General features: G+C 43.4%; 1 protein-coding gene across 1 annotated transcript; it reads left to right on the top strand.

The window, feature by feature from the left end:
• Positions 1 to 13,264: 13,264 nt before the first annotated feature.
• Positions 13,265 to 15,892, top strand: BT62DRAFT_489492 (G-alpha-domain-containing protein). The gene is made up of 13 exons (XM_043181147.1): positions 13,265 to 13,643; positions 13,701 to 13,721; positions 13,774 to 14,512; positions 14,563 to 14,615; positions 14,669 to 14,796; positions 14,856 to 14,859; positions 14,917 to 14,943; positions 15,002 to 15,078; positions 15,132 to 15,250; positions 15,306 to 15,367; positions 15,425 to 15,507; positions 15,571 to 15,604; positions 15,657 to 15,892. Exons 1-13 carry the CDS (start codon positions 13,418 to 13,420, stop codon positions 15,704 to 15,706), a joined length of 1,623 nt encoding a protein of 540 aa, XP_043034815.1. The 5' UTR covers positions 13,265 to 13,417; the 3' UTR covers positions 15,707 to 15,892.
• Positions 15,893 to 16,432: the final 540 nt, after the last annotated feature.

Raw genomic sequence — 16,432 nt, 5'->3', positions numbered from 1 at the left:
CAAGCTCATCAATGATATTCTGCTCTTGGATCTTGAGGCTAGGAGCAAAGGCTATTTCTCTAGTAAAAAAGCATCAGAGGTTGAGTGGAGGATCAGATGATGATCTTCTCCTGACTCAGCTTGAATGAGACTGCTTATAAGGTGTCACAAATGGTGGCCACTCACTGCTGAGTGTTCCACTTCTCCATCTCTCTTTTTTATTATCTGATTTTATATGAAATCCATACAACATTGTATATAATGAATTTAAAAACTGTGACTGTGAGGCACAAGTCTGAAAATGAGGTTACAATAGGGTTGTGTCAATAAATTCATGAAAATTGTTTTAAGGCAAGGGCTTTCAGACTAGAGCATAAGAAGTCTCAAGCTAAATGTCAGATAGTGACTAAACAATCACAAATACTTTGTACTGCAACTGCTAAGATCTAACAGAAAGATAATAAGATATATAATCATGATAAGAGAAATAAAATAGAGAGATCAATAAACTACAGTTGCCAGCATAAGAACTGAGGCAGTAGCTATATTAAGAGCCTAAGAGTTTGATCAGTATGAATTAACCTTAGCTTAAGACTGAAGTACATCATTACAACTATTGTCTTAAATACTGCAGAGATATGTCTTTGTCCTACAGATAACTATTGTCTTATCATCATGCCTACTACTCATTGTCTAATGATAATACTCTCTATGCCTTATGAGCTTGCTATTGTCTGCCCACAATACCATTGCTATAGCAAGTACTATGCAAGCTGTGGTTGTCCTAGCTAAGATTATACTATTGCACAGTCATTTCATGCAGTCAGCATACTGATGTTGGCTATTTATCATGTGATGATAGGTAAGATGCAGTATAGTGTCATCATACATGTATTATTCATGGTTTTGCATGGCTTTATCAATGTTTCTCCATGGCTGAGGCTGAATTCATTGGAGATCATCCAAATTTCCTAAGCAATGGCTGTTAGACCTGCTCAACATGTGATCCAAACACATAATAGACTAGTGCTGTATTAGGTTCATACAGTTATGCTAGAATCCTCTTGTGTGCTTGAATTGTGTGATCAAGACTGTTGCAAGTTAGGCTTGAGAGATGAAGTGGTATAAATAAACTTTAGCTCAAAGCTGAGTCTACTATAGTGAGAGCTATACTACTTATATATGTTTTTTGAATAAGATAAATATAGGCCTATTTATTATGATGGTCTATGTGCTGAAACTAAAGAGCATGCAATGCATGCATAAAACAATAGGTATTGTCTATTGTCAAGATGTTTGTCATAAGCCATAGCACAATAGTACAAGTCATCTAGCATAGTTGTGGTTATCAGCCTGCAATTAGATATCATGAAGTAATCAGTCTGAGATAAGATAAGAAAAGATAAAATAGGAAAAAATAAGAAAAAAGTTATAATATTACTCTCCCATTAAGATCATCATTTCAATGGCTGAATGTTAATATATAGAGCCTCTCTGGTGGTTGTGGTATATAGCTGTAGCATCATTCATAGTCATATGCTTTTCATTGATCCATTGATTCAACTTTGGCCCATAGCCCTTCCACTTGACTAAGTAGTCAGTCATTGTTGAGACACCCATGCCACAGTGTCCACAGACTTTGCATAGACAGGAGTTGAGAATAGTTTCAATTTCATAGAATTCCTCACTATCAACAAGGTCAGAGTCTGAGAGAGAGAGTTGCTCTTGGGAGAGGAGAGTTTCATTAAAGACTGAGTGAATTTTCTATCCAACAAGGAGTGTCAGTTTATAGACAGACAGGCCTATTTTAGTGACTATAGAAAAGAGACCAGTGCATTTGTTGGCTAATTTGTGCTTGGATCAGAGAAGGTGAAAATTGGTGATGTCTAACCAGACTTTATCACCAACATTGTATAAGCAGGCTGGGTTCTTATGTTTGTCATATTGTGCTTTCTTGAGGACTGATTGCATTTCTTTGCAGATCTGTATTATTCAGGCAGCAAAGGTATTGAATGCTGGCTGCCCATAGTTGATAAAGAATAGAGTTTTGCCTGTTGCAAAATGGATGTGGTTATTATGCTGAAAGGCTGCTAGAGCCAACCACTTCACTCAGTCATCTTGTTGGTGGTTAATGAACATCTGCAAATATTTCTTGATTTCTTTATTAACATACTCTGTTTGCCTATTAGTTTGAGGGTGATAGACCATTGAGATATTGCTTTTGATCTGAAGAAGATAGTATAAGTCTATCATAAACTTAGAGACAAACTGTGGTCCATAGTCAGAGATGACAACTTGAGGCATGCTATACTTAGCATATATCTCATCATATAGGATTTTGGCTCATTCTTCTGATGACAGCTCTGTTAAAGAGGCTACTAGAATAATCACCTTAGAGAAGCAGTCCATGATAACAATGATCACATTGAAACTGTGACATTCTGAGAGTCCAGTTATCATGTTGACTGAGATGTGTGTCCAAGAGGCCTTTGGTATCTCATTAGGGTGTAATAGAGCAGCCCTTAGCTGCATGCTCAACTTGATGTGCTAACAGGTTTCACATGCCTTGATGTATTTCTCAATGTCACTTCTGAGTTTAGGCCATCAGTACTCATGCAGTACTAGCTCCACTGTCTTGGTGATTTCAGAATGACCAGTGGTGATATAGTCATACAAGCAAGCAATGATTTCACCATAAAGAGTATGGTCCCACAGTATATAGATGTGCCTATCATAGAATATGAGGTCTCTATCCTTTGTCATTCTCCAACTATGGCATTCTCCAACTATGGTTAATCAAAGAGGCTATCTTCTGATCTTATGACTCAGTTCATCTGGTGGTGCTTTTGATACACTCATCTGTCTTCTCCTCTATTGGCATGATCATTGCCCAGAAGTGTTCTGACTTCAGAATCATTATCTTTCCATTGTCATTCTTCCCCTGGTTATAATCTGCACATCAGCCAAGGAGGTCAGCCTTTTTGTTGGCCAACCAGTCTTGTGCTGCAGCAGAAAGTCATATTCCACTAGCTCTGTGACCCATCTGGCTTGTTGGCAGTTTAACTTCTGTGAGAGATAGAAGTACTAGAGATTGCAGTGGTCCATCCAGATCTCAAACCATTGGGTGATGCCCATGTGGTAATGTCTCCACCCTGAGAGTGCTAATATGATGGCCAGCAGCTTCTTGTCATAGATTTCATAGTTCTGTTTGGTCACAGTGAGGGCTTTCAATAGAAAAGTGACTGGTTGCCATTTCCCTTCTTGCTCCTGAGAGAGAACAATGCCTATGGCCTCTTTGCTAGAGTTAGCTTCAATATGAAACCTTTCATGACTGATTAGAATGGCTAGGATAACATCCTCTGCTAATTGCTATTTCAATCAGTTAAAGGCCTCATACCAAGCAAGACTCCAGGTCCATGGTGTATTTCCAGTAAGCTGGGTCATTAGTCAGACAATTTTGCTGTAGTCTCTAATGAATCACTGGTAAAAGTTTGTGAACCCAAGGAATGACTGTAGTTCCTTTTTCTTCATGGACATGAACCACTCTATAACCCCTTGAACCTTAACAGGATTCATCCTGATGCTTCCATTGCTGATGATTACTCCTAGATACTCTATCTCAAATACCTCAAACTTATATTTTTCAGCTTTGAAAAACAGCTTGTGCTTTTGCATGATTGTCAGCACTTGCTGGACTAGACACTGATGTTTCTCACAGTTATCAGACATGATGAGGATGTTGTCAAGATAGATAGTAACCTTCCCATAGCAATGAGGTCTTTGAATATATCATTCATCATTCACTGAAAGATAGTGGGGGAATTGGTGAGGCTGAAGAACATTACTGTAGATTCAAGTAATTCTTGATTGGTTCAGAATGCAACCTTTCATTCATCCTCTTCTTTGATGTGGACATTATTATATCCCCACTGGATATTAAGTTTTGAATAGAATTTTGCCTCTCACAATTTGTCCATGAGCTTAGAGATGAGAGGCAGCAGATATCAATTTTTAATAGTCATCTTGTTGAGTTTTCTGTAGTCTCATATGGGATGCAATTTGCCATCCTTCTTTTTAACAAAAAAAAATAGTGATACTATAGGCAACTTAGAGAGTCAAATCTGCCCACCCATCAGATTTTTATCCAGAAATTTGTTAAGCTTTTTCTGTTCATGCTGATTGAGTAGATAGACTTTGCAATCCAGATTAGCATTCACATTTGGAATGAGCTTGATAGTATGGTCCCATAGCTTTGGCAGAGAGAGCTCATTGAAGTTCTCCTTGGCAAAGAGGTTCTTAAAGTCTCACATCCACTCTGGCACTATCTCTTCAAACTTCTTTTCCTTCTTTTTGGCATTGGCCTTCATGGCCAAGTCATTGATATGATGCAGAGCCTGGATTTGTATTGCCTATTTGATGTCTATAGTAAGTATAGTTTCTTCCTCCTCCATTACTTCATCCTATAAGTCTTTTGGATCTTTGTATGGTAAAATGAAAGGGGTTTTGTGGCAATGACACTGTATAAAGGTTATTCATCTGGTCTTCTAATTAATCAGTGAATTGTGCCTGATTAGCCAGTCATACTCTAGGAAGATTTTCTTGGTTTCTAGGTCAGTGACTGTGAGATTAATATGCTCAACATGGTCTCCAATAACTAGATGAAGTTTGATAAACTCAGTGATAAAACTGACTTGATTTTTAGTGCTATCAGCATTATTTATGGGGATGGAGACAGTGGTGACTCTGATAGAGAGACAATTTTTGGTGATGAAGTCATGATTAATAGAGCTTCTGGTAGAGCTACTGTCAATCAGGGTGGTGATAGTGTAAACAGCTTGGGTTTCCACCATTTTGACCTGTACCTTAGTGAACAAGTCTTATCTTCTTGTTTGTTGCCAATAAATATATCATCAGGGTTGGTGGAGCTTGTCAAGCCATTCTAATGCCCTATTTTGTTCTGTCTTTTGCATCTCTTCTACCATCTCATCTATTACTTCCTCTGCCCATGCCTTGTATACCCAATCCTTGAGTACAGCCTTAGCCTCTTCTTTGATTCTGGCCTCTCAGATTGCATACTAAGTCCACTCAATACTGAATAGTTTTAACTATTCAGTTGAGGGACTAGGGGGGTCTCTCCTCTTATTCAGCCCAGAGGTGATTGAGTTTTTATGTCATGCAATTCTTTTGGTGATCTTGGTACTGAGGTGGAACTGAGTATATTTGAATGGACTTGTAAATATTGTATACCTACAGAAGTATCATAAGTCTGACCAGCAACTACCAATAACACATCATTAAGTCCATGGGCTGAATAAGTGGAATCACTCACTTTTCAGCCTTGTCTTTTACCTTCTCAATTTTTGTATCCTTGCCATTTTCTTCCATATTATCTGCTTTTTTCTGCAGCTCCTTGATCTGTCTCATATCTCCTTATAAGTTTATTCCTTCTTCAGGGAGTTCTTCAAGATATGACCCTTCTTCCTGCAGTTGAAGCACTTTCCTTCTTTCTTCATCCAGTTGATGTCCATAGGCTTCTCCTGTCCAGTATATGTGACACCCATTCTTTTCCTCTTCTTGGCTGTTGTTGTCTGACTGCCTGATAGTTTGGCACTCTGACCAGACTTCTGTGGGTGGTTGCTGTTTGTCTTTTTGTCATGGCTTGTGTTCATCATGTTGACCACCTTCTAGTGCTAGCATTCACAATTCATGATGGTAATATGCTCCTTCCAGACACTATAGCCCTTTGGAATATTGATGGCAATGTCAGAGATCATCTTTGTGTATGACTGAGATATGCCAATCTTGAGTGCAGCTACCAGATGCCCATTCTCACTGACATCTTGTCATAGATCAGTGAGGCATGCCAATTGCTCTAGCTTATTAAAATATTTGCTGATGGTCTTATCAGCCATTCTGAGGTCATACATTTTTGCTTTGTGTATATCTTGAATAGCTGGATCAGTGAACTTTGTGCAGACATCCTGCTTGAAGATGTCTCAGAATGGCAGTTGATGGTGTCTTCTGGTAATTGAATAGAGTTCCATGAGGTTCATCATCTACCATTCCTTTGCCTTGTCCTCAAAATAAGACATGGCAAAGGTGATGTGGTAGACATCAGCAATTAGGTATGTAGCATATACTTTGAAGTACATTTCACAGTCTATGATGAAGCAGTCAATATCATTGGATGCCTCTTTGAAGAGACAGGGTTTTCTCATCAGCTCAGATTTGCATTGAATGAATGGAGCCTCTGCAGAGAGGAGAGACATCAGATTAGGGTAGTCATTGAATGGGGCAGGTTGCCAGGCAGGAGATGAGAGGGAGGCAGCAAATAAAGAGAGTAGTCATCAGTGACTGGACTTCTCTTGGCTCTCTCCTTTCCTTTCTTCTTCTTTATAAACCTATTTCTGATTTCAAATTTGCTGACCTCAGGATTGTCATCTTCTTCTTTTGGCTTAGGGTTATTGCTCTTAGCCTTGTTAGCAGGAGGCTGAGCAGCTAGAAGTCAGCTTCCTCAGCTTTTCAGCCAGATATATCATGGAGAAGTTGCTAACTGTGGCCAGAAGAATAATGAGTGTAATACTGATCAGACTAAGAGTGCTATATAGGTGGCACATTTTGATGAGATAGGCAGCATGTTCAGCATCAGTTGGAGTTCAAAGTGAGACCAATAAGATGGCAGCTTGGCTGTTAGGCTTCCACTAACACTCACAAATCTCTAGCACCACTTCCACCAGAGTCTGATTTTAGATGCTGAGTCTGAGTCTGGTTTTGATATAAAAGTATAGTGAGGATGATGAGATAGGCAATAAGGATTTTGTGGATAGGGATAAAGGGTTGTAGCTGGTAAATATAGTCTGCTGTTGTGGCAAGAGTATTCACACCAGATAGTCAGAGAGTTTAGCAGGTGTATTAAACCTTAGCTCAAGACTGGGGTACATCAGTGTATACTACTGCCTTATATACTGTCTAAAGAACCCTATGCTCTACAGGTGACTATTGTCTGCTTTTCATGCCCTTTGCTCATTGTCTGAGATAACAATAACTGTGCCCTTGCTTTTGTTTATTATTGTCACTCTGCTATACCATCACTATGGTGAGTTTCCTATATGCCACAGTTCTTATTGTGTTCAGGATGTGGAACAGCAATGGTTACCCCATTGTTCTTTGTCATCTTATTGTGCATTGATGAATAAGGTGTAACCATGGTGTTATCATGTTAAGCATTGGCAGATCATGATTTAGGGAGGAAAATCATGATATTGGCTCACTGATTCTAGAGGTATGTCATATTGAACAGGTAGATAGCCTGTTTAGTCATGCAATACTATAAAATGTCACTTTTTTGGTATAATCAGCAACTATATATTTCTTGCCCAGAGAAGTCATCCTCTGAGCTATGTCTGCTGTGATATTCTGTACTCACTTCAAATACCTATGTTTAAATTCTTCATTTAGGATGGTCTGGACTTTTGCCCAAACTTCTTCTCCTGTCGGTTCTTCTCCTGCTAACATCTTGTCTATCTCTTCCTCAAGGGTTGTGAATAATTTGGATAGAGAGGGAGCTGCTATTGGTGCTTCCTCTCTCACTCTTATTGTCACTGGGGAATTGCCCTGGCTGTTGGAATCATTGAGATCTATTGGAAAATTGAGGTCTTCATACTAAAAGCTTAGCAATTCTATCTTAGCTCCTCTGTTAGAGCTCATCATTCCTTACTGCTGCCTCTACTCAGTGACAATATCAGCAGAGAGTGTGAACAAACTCAGTGTCTCTGAGGAGACAGGAGTTTTCAGATGCATGGGTTCAGAGAGAGGGGGAACTGGGGCTGCAGTGAGGCCAGCTTCCTCATTCCTCTTGCTAAAGAGAGTGTTGGGAGAGTCCATGCATGAGGGTTTCAGAGTTTCAGAGGTGGTAACATAACTGGAATGGGCAGCATCAGCAGTGGCTCAGTCTTCTGTGTTGATGGAGTCTCTCACCTGGACTCTGATATCAGGTTCAAGAGGAGCAGTGGAAGAGTTAGAGAAAGTCAGAGTGTGCCAGAAGTTGGCCAGAAGGTCATTGATGAGACCAGACAGGACATCAGGAAGGTCTAGCATGATTTGATTGAAGTGGTCTCTTCATTGCTCTCAAGTGTAGTGGTTTTGCCTTGGCAGTCCAGATGGGTACTTAAGGCTTACAGCTCAGGACATGACCTCTGATTGCTCTTGTACTATTACAGGAGCTTCTAGAGGGTGGTTTCTGGAGACATCTTAGAGTATAGGTCCATAGTTCTGTTCTTTAGGGATGTGGAAGAGATCAGCTGGGAGGTCATAGAAGGGGAGAGCAGGAGAGACATTTTGGCAGATTCAGTGGAGATTGGTAAGATAAGAATAGTATCAGATAATCCAGCTGGTAATGAACTGGTTTTCTTTGCAAATACAGAAGAGAATGAAAAGTCTGAGCAAAGTGCCAATAATGGCACTCAGGAGCTTGAAAAAGTTGGTGGTGATGTTGGGGATGGATTGCATTTGGTTTCTTTTGCTGGTCTGGCCAGCATAAGGAAAGGGAAGATTGCAGCTTCAAGCTAATTGTTAGACCTGCTTGACATATAATCCAAACATATAATAGACTAGTGCTGTATCAGAGTTGTACAGTCATGCTGGAATTCTCTTGTGTGCTCAAATTGTATGATCAAGGCCATCGCAAGTTAGACTCAAGAGGTGAAGTGATATGAATAAACTTTAGCTCAAAGCTAAGTCTACTACAGTGAGAGCTATGCTACTTATATATGTTTTTTAAATAAGATAAATATAAGCCTACTTATTATGATGGTCTGTGTGCTGGAACTAAAGAGCATGCAATGCATGCATGAAACAATAGGTATTGTCTGTTGTCAAAGCATTTGTCACAAGCTATAGCATAATGGTACAAGTCATCTGATATAGTTGTGGTTACTGGTCTGTGATTAGATATCATGAAGTAATCAGTCTAAGGTAAGATAAGATGAGATAAGATCAAAATGAGATAAGATAAGCAAAAAGTCATAACATTGGCTTACCAAATATCAGCAGATCATGATTAGAGGCTAAAATTATAACAAATAATACAGAGAAGCAATAGGATGGACATTGAAATGCCTTTTAACCCAACAGAGGAGTTAAGGCTAATGGATGAGACTACTGATAAATCAATTTGCCAGGCCATACTGAAAGCAAGAAAAGCTCAAGAAGAAGCCCTTATCAATGATAAAAATGATGACATTGATGATAATGTATCTGTCAAGGATTCTCCCACTCACTGTGAGGTCCTTCAGGTGGTATCTGTTATCAGTCAATATGTCAATGTTGTTGATGATCCACTTGCATGCAAACTAAAAACTCTTCTTAGCAAATTTGATCATCAAATGTGTTTGGATGAGTCAGTCTATGGTTTCTATTTGTCTTACTTATTACTTCCCTTGTAAATAGTTTATATTTATATCTAATGCACAAAAGTACATAATTGTATTTTTAGATATTTTTAATGAATTTTACTGATTTTTTGAGACCTATTTTTTTGACAGTTTCTGAAAATCCATAACTTCTGATAACCCATAGGTTGGAACTGTGACCAAAAGGTATGGATTAAGGAGTCAACTGTACTCACTAAATCCGGAACCAAATCCGTTAAAGGATTTGACCCCCTTAAAACACCGATGCACTGCAGCAGTGGAGTATGAGCTTGTTGAACAATCTTGATTCGGCCCAGGTCGGGCCGACACGGCATCTGCCGAAGCATACTTGTTGCCTCTGAGTCTGGTCGACCATCGTGAAAGGTTTCTAATTATCCTTTTTCATAGCAGATAATTCCAAACTGATGCTTTTTCCCTCTGCAGAAAACCATATACCAAACAAAATGGTTGTACTCCGAGTCATTCAACCGGCTCTTTTCCTCCTAAGTCCTGGCCCTACCATTATAATGACTGAACTTGAATCGCATAGCTGTGGCCCGGGCCCGTAAGATCGCCAGCTTTTATATATCCAGCCGAGGAATGGCGAAATCATACCAAGCGTGTATTCTAAGAGGATGTAGACTTGAGAGGGTGGCTATAGAACACCATTAGCATGGCATCGAATCTGAAGAGTCATTCAAGCTCCTAAAAACCGACGAATCACACAAGTAGGAGCTAATCGAACTTCTTCGACGTCTGTAGCTTTTGTTCTCGCTCTATTGGCGGTGCTGTTGTCTACTAAGCGAAATGTACGTGATAATTTTTTACCCCCATACTCACTTCATACTCACCTAACCACTGGCCAGAACGCGGTTGGTCGTACCTCAAAATGTACGAAAAAAACAAATGACTCATATCTCTTTACTAGGTCTTACCTCATCCGGCCACTTTCTCTCCAGCTCCATTCTGATGAAAATTCTCAAACGATGGGGCAGCATTTCGTTTTCTCAACAAATGATGACATAGATACTTGGACCTGACGCCATTCTAGTGTGGTAATATTCTGGCGATGCTGCGCACCTTCTCACGTCGAGCAAAACTCTCCGTGCCTAGTTAATTGATAAGTATGTCGTGGTCTTCCATAGAACAGAATTTTCATTAACATAAGTTCCCTACTAGCTCTAGGTCGATGTAGTCGTACGATTCTTTGTTTCATGGAGGGGAAGTGGCCAAGCGCTGCTCCACTCCAAGGCCGATAAAATGGTTAGCGCGCGAGATAGCGAGTCCCCCTATGCCCGAGAAAGCTGAGACCGCCTCTGTTACAGCATAGTATCTGGAGCCCTTAATAGTCAGCGGCGGAGGCAGTGGATGGTACTCTCTATCTCCAAGCGCGATGTTTCTCGACGCGGACGACTCTGGAGGCTCCGCTTAAGATGGGATTGGATTGCCGTGCGGGGCGGTGGCCTAGATAACAGTCGAACGGTGATAGCTCCTGCTAAGACCGTCTATCCGATTCAGGAATACAACATTGTTTGCGGGATCCTGCGACATATGGAGTAATCGAAGGCCCTTTTCATCGACGCGTTATTCATACTTCTAGGTATGGGGTTACCGGGCCGGATAGCGTTCCTTTCTGTATTTTTTTCATTGAGTTGATCAGGTTCGCTGGTTGCATTATACCGCGTTCTTGTTACCTGCTTTGTTTGATCTCTGCTGGGTTCAAGCGCTATATGTTCCTCCCTTAAGGCCCGTTACGTCTTATTTCTAGAAAGGAGCCACATTTCGCGAAGTTTGAATCAGAATTTCTCGACTAGTCCTCGACGCTCGTGTGGAGGGATAGAGAACGGCGAGGTCAGATTTCTTCCATTGATCGTACAGCCATTACGTCTACACATTCCTTTTGTTCTGGCTTCTATATGAGTGCTGATCAGTATCTTCTGTTGCGCACTCGATTCGTAAAGCGGGGTGTTTCGTCCCAAGTTGTGCACATGTAGTCCACCAACTTCTCATCGCACTCTGTTCCTGTTAGCTAAAGTGGTATCGCCGTCATCAACTTTCAAGTCATAATCATTGGGGTGGATATCATCATCACTTGCATGTTCCACATGAGGCAGACTTAATTCTTCTAGCCTCCAGCGCCCGAAAAAATTTCCACTGATTTGCCAGTTTATCGCCGAGTAATACTCGAACGGGTTTCATTTTATGTATATCGACCGACATTGTATGCGTCATTGTTTACTGTGCCTTCAACCCGTGTTCGTTTTCCCGAGGTATAAGCTTCTTGAATAGTCCGAATGAAAGGTTATCTAATAATGTTTTCCCAGCCCTTAATCTCGCCTATTCATACACTAAATTCCTGAGCTAAATGTACGTTCTTCCATAGCTACAAAGCTGCTAATCAGGCATATCCGATTTCCTGGGAAGCGGTTGATTGATTCATAGGGAAAGGTGGGTCACGGGTGAAGTGTTCCTGACAGGATGGAGAACGAGCCGGTACCGGAGGAGGAAGGAAAGGGAATTGATGATCACTTTCGGGAGAAGAGTAGTACACACACCTATATGTAGCATGAGACGTACATTTTAGCTGTCGTGGTGCTTTGCGTTAGCTGTAAGGTCCGGAGTAGAGCTGCGTATTTTGGGGCAGGTGTTCGAATGGGAGATGAAAATCTAGCCTCCGAGTCCAGGGGTGTTGCATGTGGCACTCCGTGATTCCAGGATGGGGCGGTTGGCTAACCGACTAGGGAAGAGCGTCTACCGGAGACGCTGTGTGCGTGCTTTGAAGGTGTATTCCCCAGGGCACGAATACTATCTGAACGAGAACGATGATGGGACCTCGTGGATCAGATCGATCATTGTATAAGAGTCCATCGCCGGCTGTTACTACGCGCCCTAGTTTAGCTCTGGCGGGATAGCAAGAAGAGGAAGTCAATTGTCATAAGGCGGACGAGGGGAGATGAGGCGGGGACCTTGGATGTAGCTGATCGCGGGATTTCCATTCCCCCAAAGGCTAGTAATAGAGTATTTAGAGGGAGCGTGTGAATGGAATGCACGGCGGTAGTACCGATGCCGGCAGTGATGTATGACTAGGACAAATAAGGGTGTGCTGGATATCAAAGTCCTGCATGGATACCTGTGCTGTTCGATGGTGCCGGTACCTATCGGACCTTGTTCCTGACTTTCGCGTTCGTCATAGAGTTATGTACGTGGAAAGTTTTCCTATGCGTGGGCCCGTGATCCGTCGTCTTTAGAGAGAATAACCTGATAGGAGGATAGTGCTTGAATAAGGGAAAAGGGTAACGTATGGATGGGGGACGGGAAAGATATTCGGGTCGGTAGCAGTGGTACAGCTATCTGGCAACTGCTGTATGTCTGAAGATGGGTACCCGGATCGGTAGCAGTTGGTAGGACCCGACCCCGAGCTCTTATCAGATGGCCTGTGATTTACAGGGACCGTTGGAGGGAAAGCTGCGGTGTGATACCATCGAAAGTGGAGCTCAAGTGCGTCATATGATGGGTGCTACTCCGTCTTGTCAGAATACAGTAAAATCTATAAGGGTTACTGGGGGCGCCTAGGAGACAATCTATACTAGCATAGAGACCGACCCAGACGTCGAGGACAGAGGAGAGCGCCAGGCGTACGCTTGGATATTAATGTAAACGGGGTGATCGTTCCTCGGTGCCTGGCCGGTGCCTCAGGTACGCAGTAAGACCTCGAGGCAGGCAAGGTAAATATACGATAGGGCTCCTACGAAGATTCCATGGTTGCAGTCCCTGGATATTGGCTAACAGAAGGCAGGGGCATCGCTGTAGGATATGATGGGCGCCTGGCTGCCAGGCCCAGGACGCAAGATGGAAGCAAAAGCCGAAAATCAAATTGTCGGTACGTGCCGCGCGGTCATTGTAGGCGGTGCACGTGACGCCATGCGAGCCAATATTCAAATTGTGCCTGGGGCCTTGGCCCAAGCCTTGGATCCCTTCTAATCTCCGTTCACACAGCTCTTGCTCTTACTTCTTGACCACCACCAGCGATGCCTGTCGCTGCTGCCCACAGTATGAAACCTACCGACGACCCCTTCGATGAGGCCCTTAAGCCGCCTGTTGACGAATCGCCAGAGGACCGTGAGCTACGTATCGCCCGAGAGGAGGAGGCTCGGCGGGTAAGCCTTGCCATCGACGCCAGCATTAAGGCAGAACGTCAGGCGCGGCGGAAGAAACGGATCGTTAGGCTGCTGTTACTCGGCCAGAGTGAATCCGGTGAGTGCTGCGCAACCCCAGCGATCTTCGGCTGTTCATTCGATTTATTTCGGTTAGGCAAATCCACCACTCTTCGACGTGTGTTTCTCGACTTTCTTCTCTTTTCTTTCTTTCTGACTTTGTTCTGCAGAGTTCCAGCGGCTCTACACGCCTACTGCGTTCCGTGAAGAGCGTATCCTTTGGCGGGCCGTCATTCAGCTCAATATCGTCCGGTCAATACGTACTATCATCGATGCAGTCGCTCGTCCAGCTTCTCCCTCTACCTCACCTGCGCGCGGACATCGCAGGAGCCCATCTAACAAGCGTAAACCTTCCCATACCAAGGGTGGTTCTAACGACTTCGTAGCCTTCAGCCAAGACAGCTCTATCGACGCTCGCCTCGATTCCGGTAACGAGTCAGACCCGGACTCAGACCCTGACAACCATTTCTATCGCTCGCAACCTGCTTTACCGCCGCCTTCTTCGAGTTTCGACGAGTTGCGAATGCGTCTACTACCCTTGAAACACATCGAACAGCTTCTGATAGCGAAGCTCGTCCCACCAAACGAAGACGAGGCTACACATCTTGCTGGCCCCTCGCACTCCTCCCCAGTGCGTACTCCAGAGATTTTCGTCCGTCCGGGGCCCGCGTGGAAGGGTGGACTCGCGCGCGCAAGAGTCCACTACCCCAGTTCTACAAGTATCGATACCTCATCATCTTCTGGCGGCAGTAGACCTGTCAGCGCGGGCGATATTGGCTTGGAGACCCCTGATGAACCTCAAGAAGTCCTTCATTCATGTCGGAGGGATATGATTCATCTCTGGTCAGACAAGAGCGTTCGTCGGATTCTTAAAAAGAAGAGAATACGGCTGGAAGAGTTTCCAGGATTGTGAGTACTCTTACGACATGACATTTTCTACACGCTGACGACTCTTATAGTTTCTTGAATGACCTAGAGAGAATTACATCCTTAAAATACATGCCTTCAGACGGTAATCGTGATTTTATCACAAAGGCATTGCCCGATACTCATGTGTTCATAAAGACGATGTTCTCAGAGCCCGTCTGAAAACAGTAGGTGTATCCGAGTACAGATTCGAAATGGAGGTTTCCGCTGGGAGGGATTCAGGGACAGAGTGGCGAATAGTCGACGTCGGTGGAAGTAGAAGTCAGGTGAAGCTTATCCCCAAGTGTATTTTTGACCTTGCTTCTCACTTCCCACCCCTCTATAGCGTCGTAAGTCTCTAAATCAATGCTCTGAAAGGCTGTCCACTCATCGGCATCATTCCCAAGAAACCTGGGTACCATTCTTTGATGATGGCAAGTATACAGTTGCACCGCTGTTTGCGTCCGTCGGCTCATTCAATCTCTCAAACAGTCGACGCAATCATTTTCCTCGCGCCAATATCAGGCTTCGATCAAGTCCTGTCAGAAGATAGAACAGTGAACCGTTTGGTATGGGCTCCCGAACTATCGCCTCCATGCCCTCACCTGATTGCCGACTGTAGGAGGACTCCGTGCTCCTTTGGAAGGCAGTATGCCAAAATAAGCTACTCGCGAACGTCGACCTCGTGCTCTTCCTTAATAAATGTGATATCCTCGAGTCGAAGCTGAAGTCGGGTATCAGGTACGTTATTGCCTATGACGCGTTTCAGGTCCCATGGCTGATTAACCCTGTCTAGGCTGTCAAAATATGTAAGGAGCTACGGCGATAGGGAGAATGACTTGGATACGGTTAGCAAATGTGAGCGTGTGCTCTGTTGATCGATGGCCTCCGTTGACGTTTCCTTTCCTTCCATAGACCTGAGGAGTAAATTCAACGCCATACATCGGGAGTATTCGCCTAATCCTCGCAAGTTTTATGCATTTTGTACGTCTGTTACGGTCAGTGCCTTTATTTTGCTTTCCTGGTGGAAGGGGAGGGGAGCTTATGTGGCGTGATAACAGGACACTGCGACTACCGCAGGGATCATAGCAAGTGGTATGTCATATGCCATCAGCCAGCATGTGGTACGATACTGATTGTACTATAGTCCGCGACATGGTCATTCGACAGCACCTCAAGCAATCAAAGCTGCTATGATCACCATTTCTGTCTGTCTCTCTCTCACTAACGATGGTCCGTTCATTCGTTATCTATCCCACACCTTTCTGGCATATACCGTTCATCTACCCACGCCCCATTACGACCTGTTTCTCCTTTACTCTTTGTGTTACCCACGCGATGACCACCCTATTTTGAGAACTAAAAACCCGAAGAGATTGGGCCGACCTCACCCTCGCCTCGGCTGTGCGGATCATGTCATTCCCGCTCCTGCATACCCTGTCCCCCCGTCCCCATTCCGCCATTTATAGATCGTCCGTCCATGCTTTCTCCCTCCCTATATCCGCACATGTAATATATACCTGTATAACACACTTGTTTTGTATGACGCAATTTTACTATTGTACTCCTTATCTTTTTTTTTGCGTCTTCGTTAGGCACGTAGATATGTATTTTCTGATCGAATAAAGTTTAGCTGCTTGGTTGACTAGGGAACCGGGTCCCATTCCAGGGCAGGGGCGCAGGACCTTGTTTTTGGGAGGAGGATATCGCGGGAGAACTTGCGTGCGTGCGAGTATGTTGGATTCTTTGCGGCTATGATGGGAAGGACTCGCTAATAGTATGGGTGGGCGCTCCGAGCCCGCGGAAAGGACGCTGTGGATCATTGCCGCCCGCTGGTGATTGGGCATGCTAACCATCCATGGGAAAGAGGATTTTTTTTTTTGCTTCACCCGTGCATAGAATCGCCGCATGTCCATGCCAAGG

This window comes from Guyanagaster necrorhizus (assembly GCF_019112545.1).
Source record: "Guyanagaster necrorhizus MCA 3950 unplaced genomic scaffold BT62scaffold_39, whole genome shotgun sequence".
NCBI lineage: Eukaryota > Fungi > Basidiomycota > Agaricomycetes > Agaricales > Physalacriaceae > Guyanagaster > Guyanagaster necrorhizus.
Note: the sequence above shows the minus strand (reverse complement) of the source record. Positions and strands in the feature narration are given on the sequence as shown.

Coding starts and splice junctions, on each gene's coding strand:
- BT62DRAFT_489492 (XM_043181147.1), top strand. CDS start 13,418: ATGCCTGTCGCTGCTGCCCACAGTATGAAACCTACCGACGACCCCTTC. Junction 13,722..13,773: donor CAAATCCACCACTCTTCGAC/GTGTGTTTCTCG, acceptor TTTGTTCTGCAG/AGTTCCAGCGGCTCTACACG. Junction 15,368..15,424: donor CTTGGATACGGTTAGCAAAT/GTGAGCGTGTGC, acceptor TTCCTTCCATAG/ACCTGAGGAGTAAATTCAAC.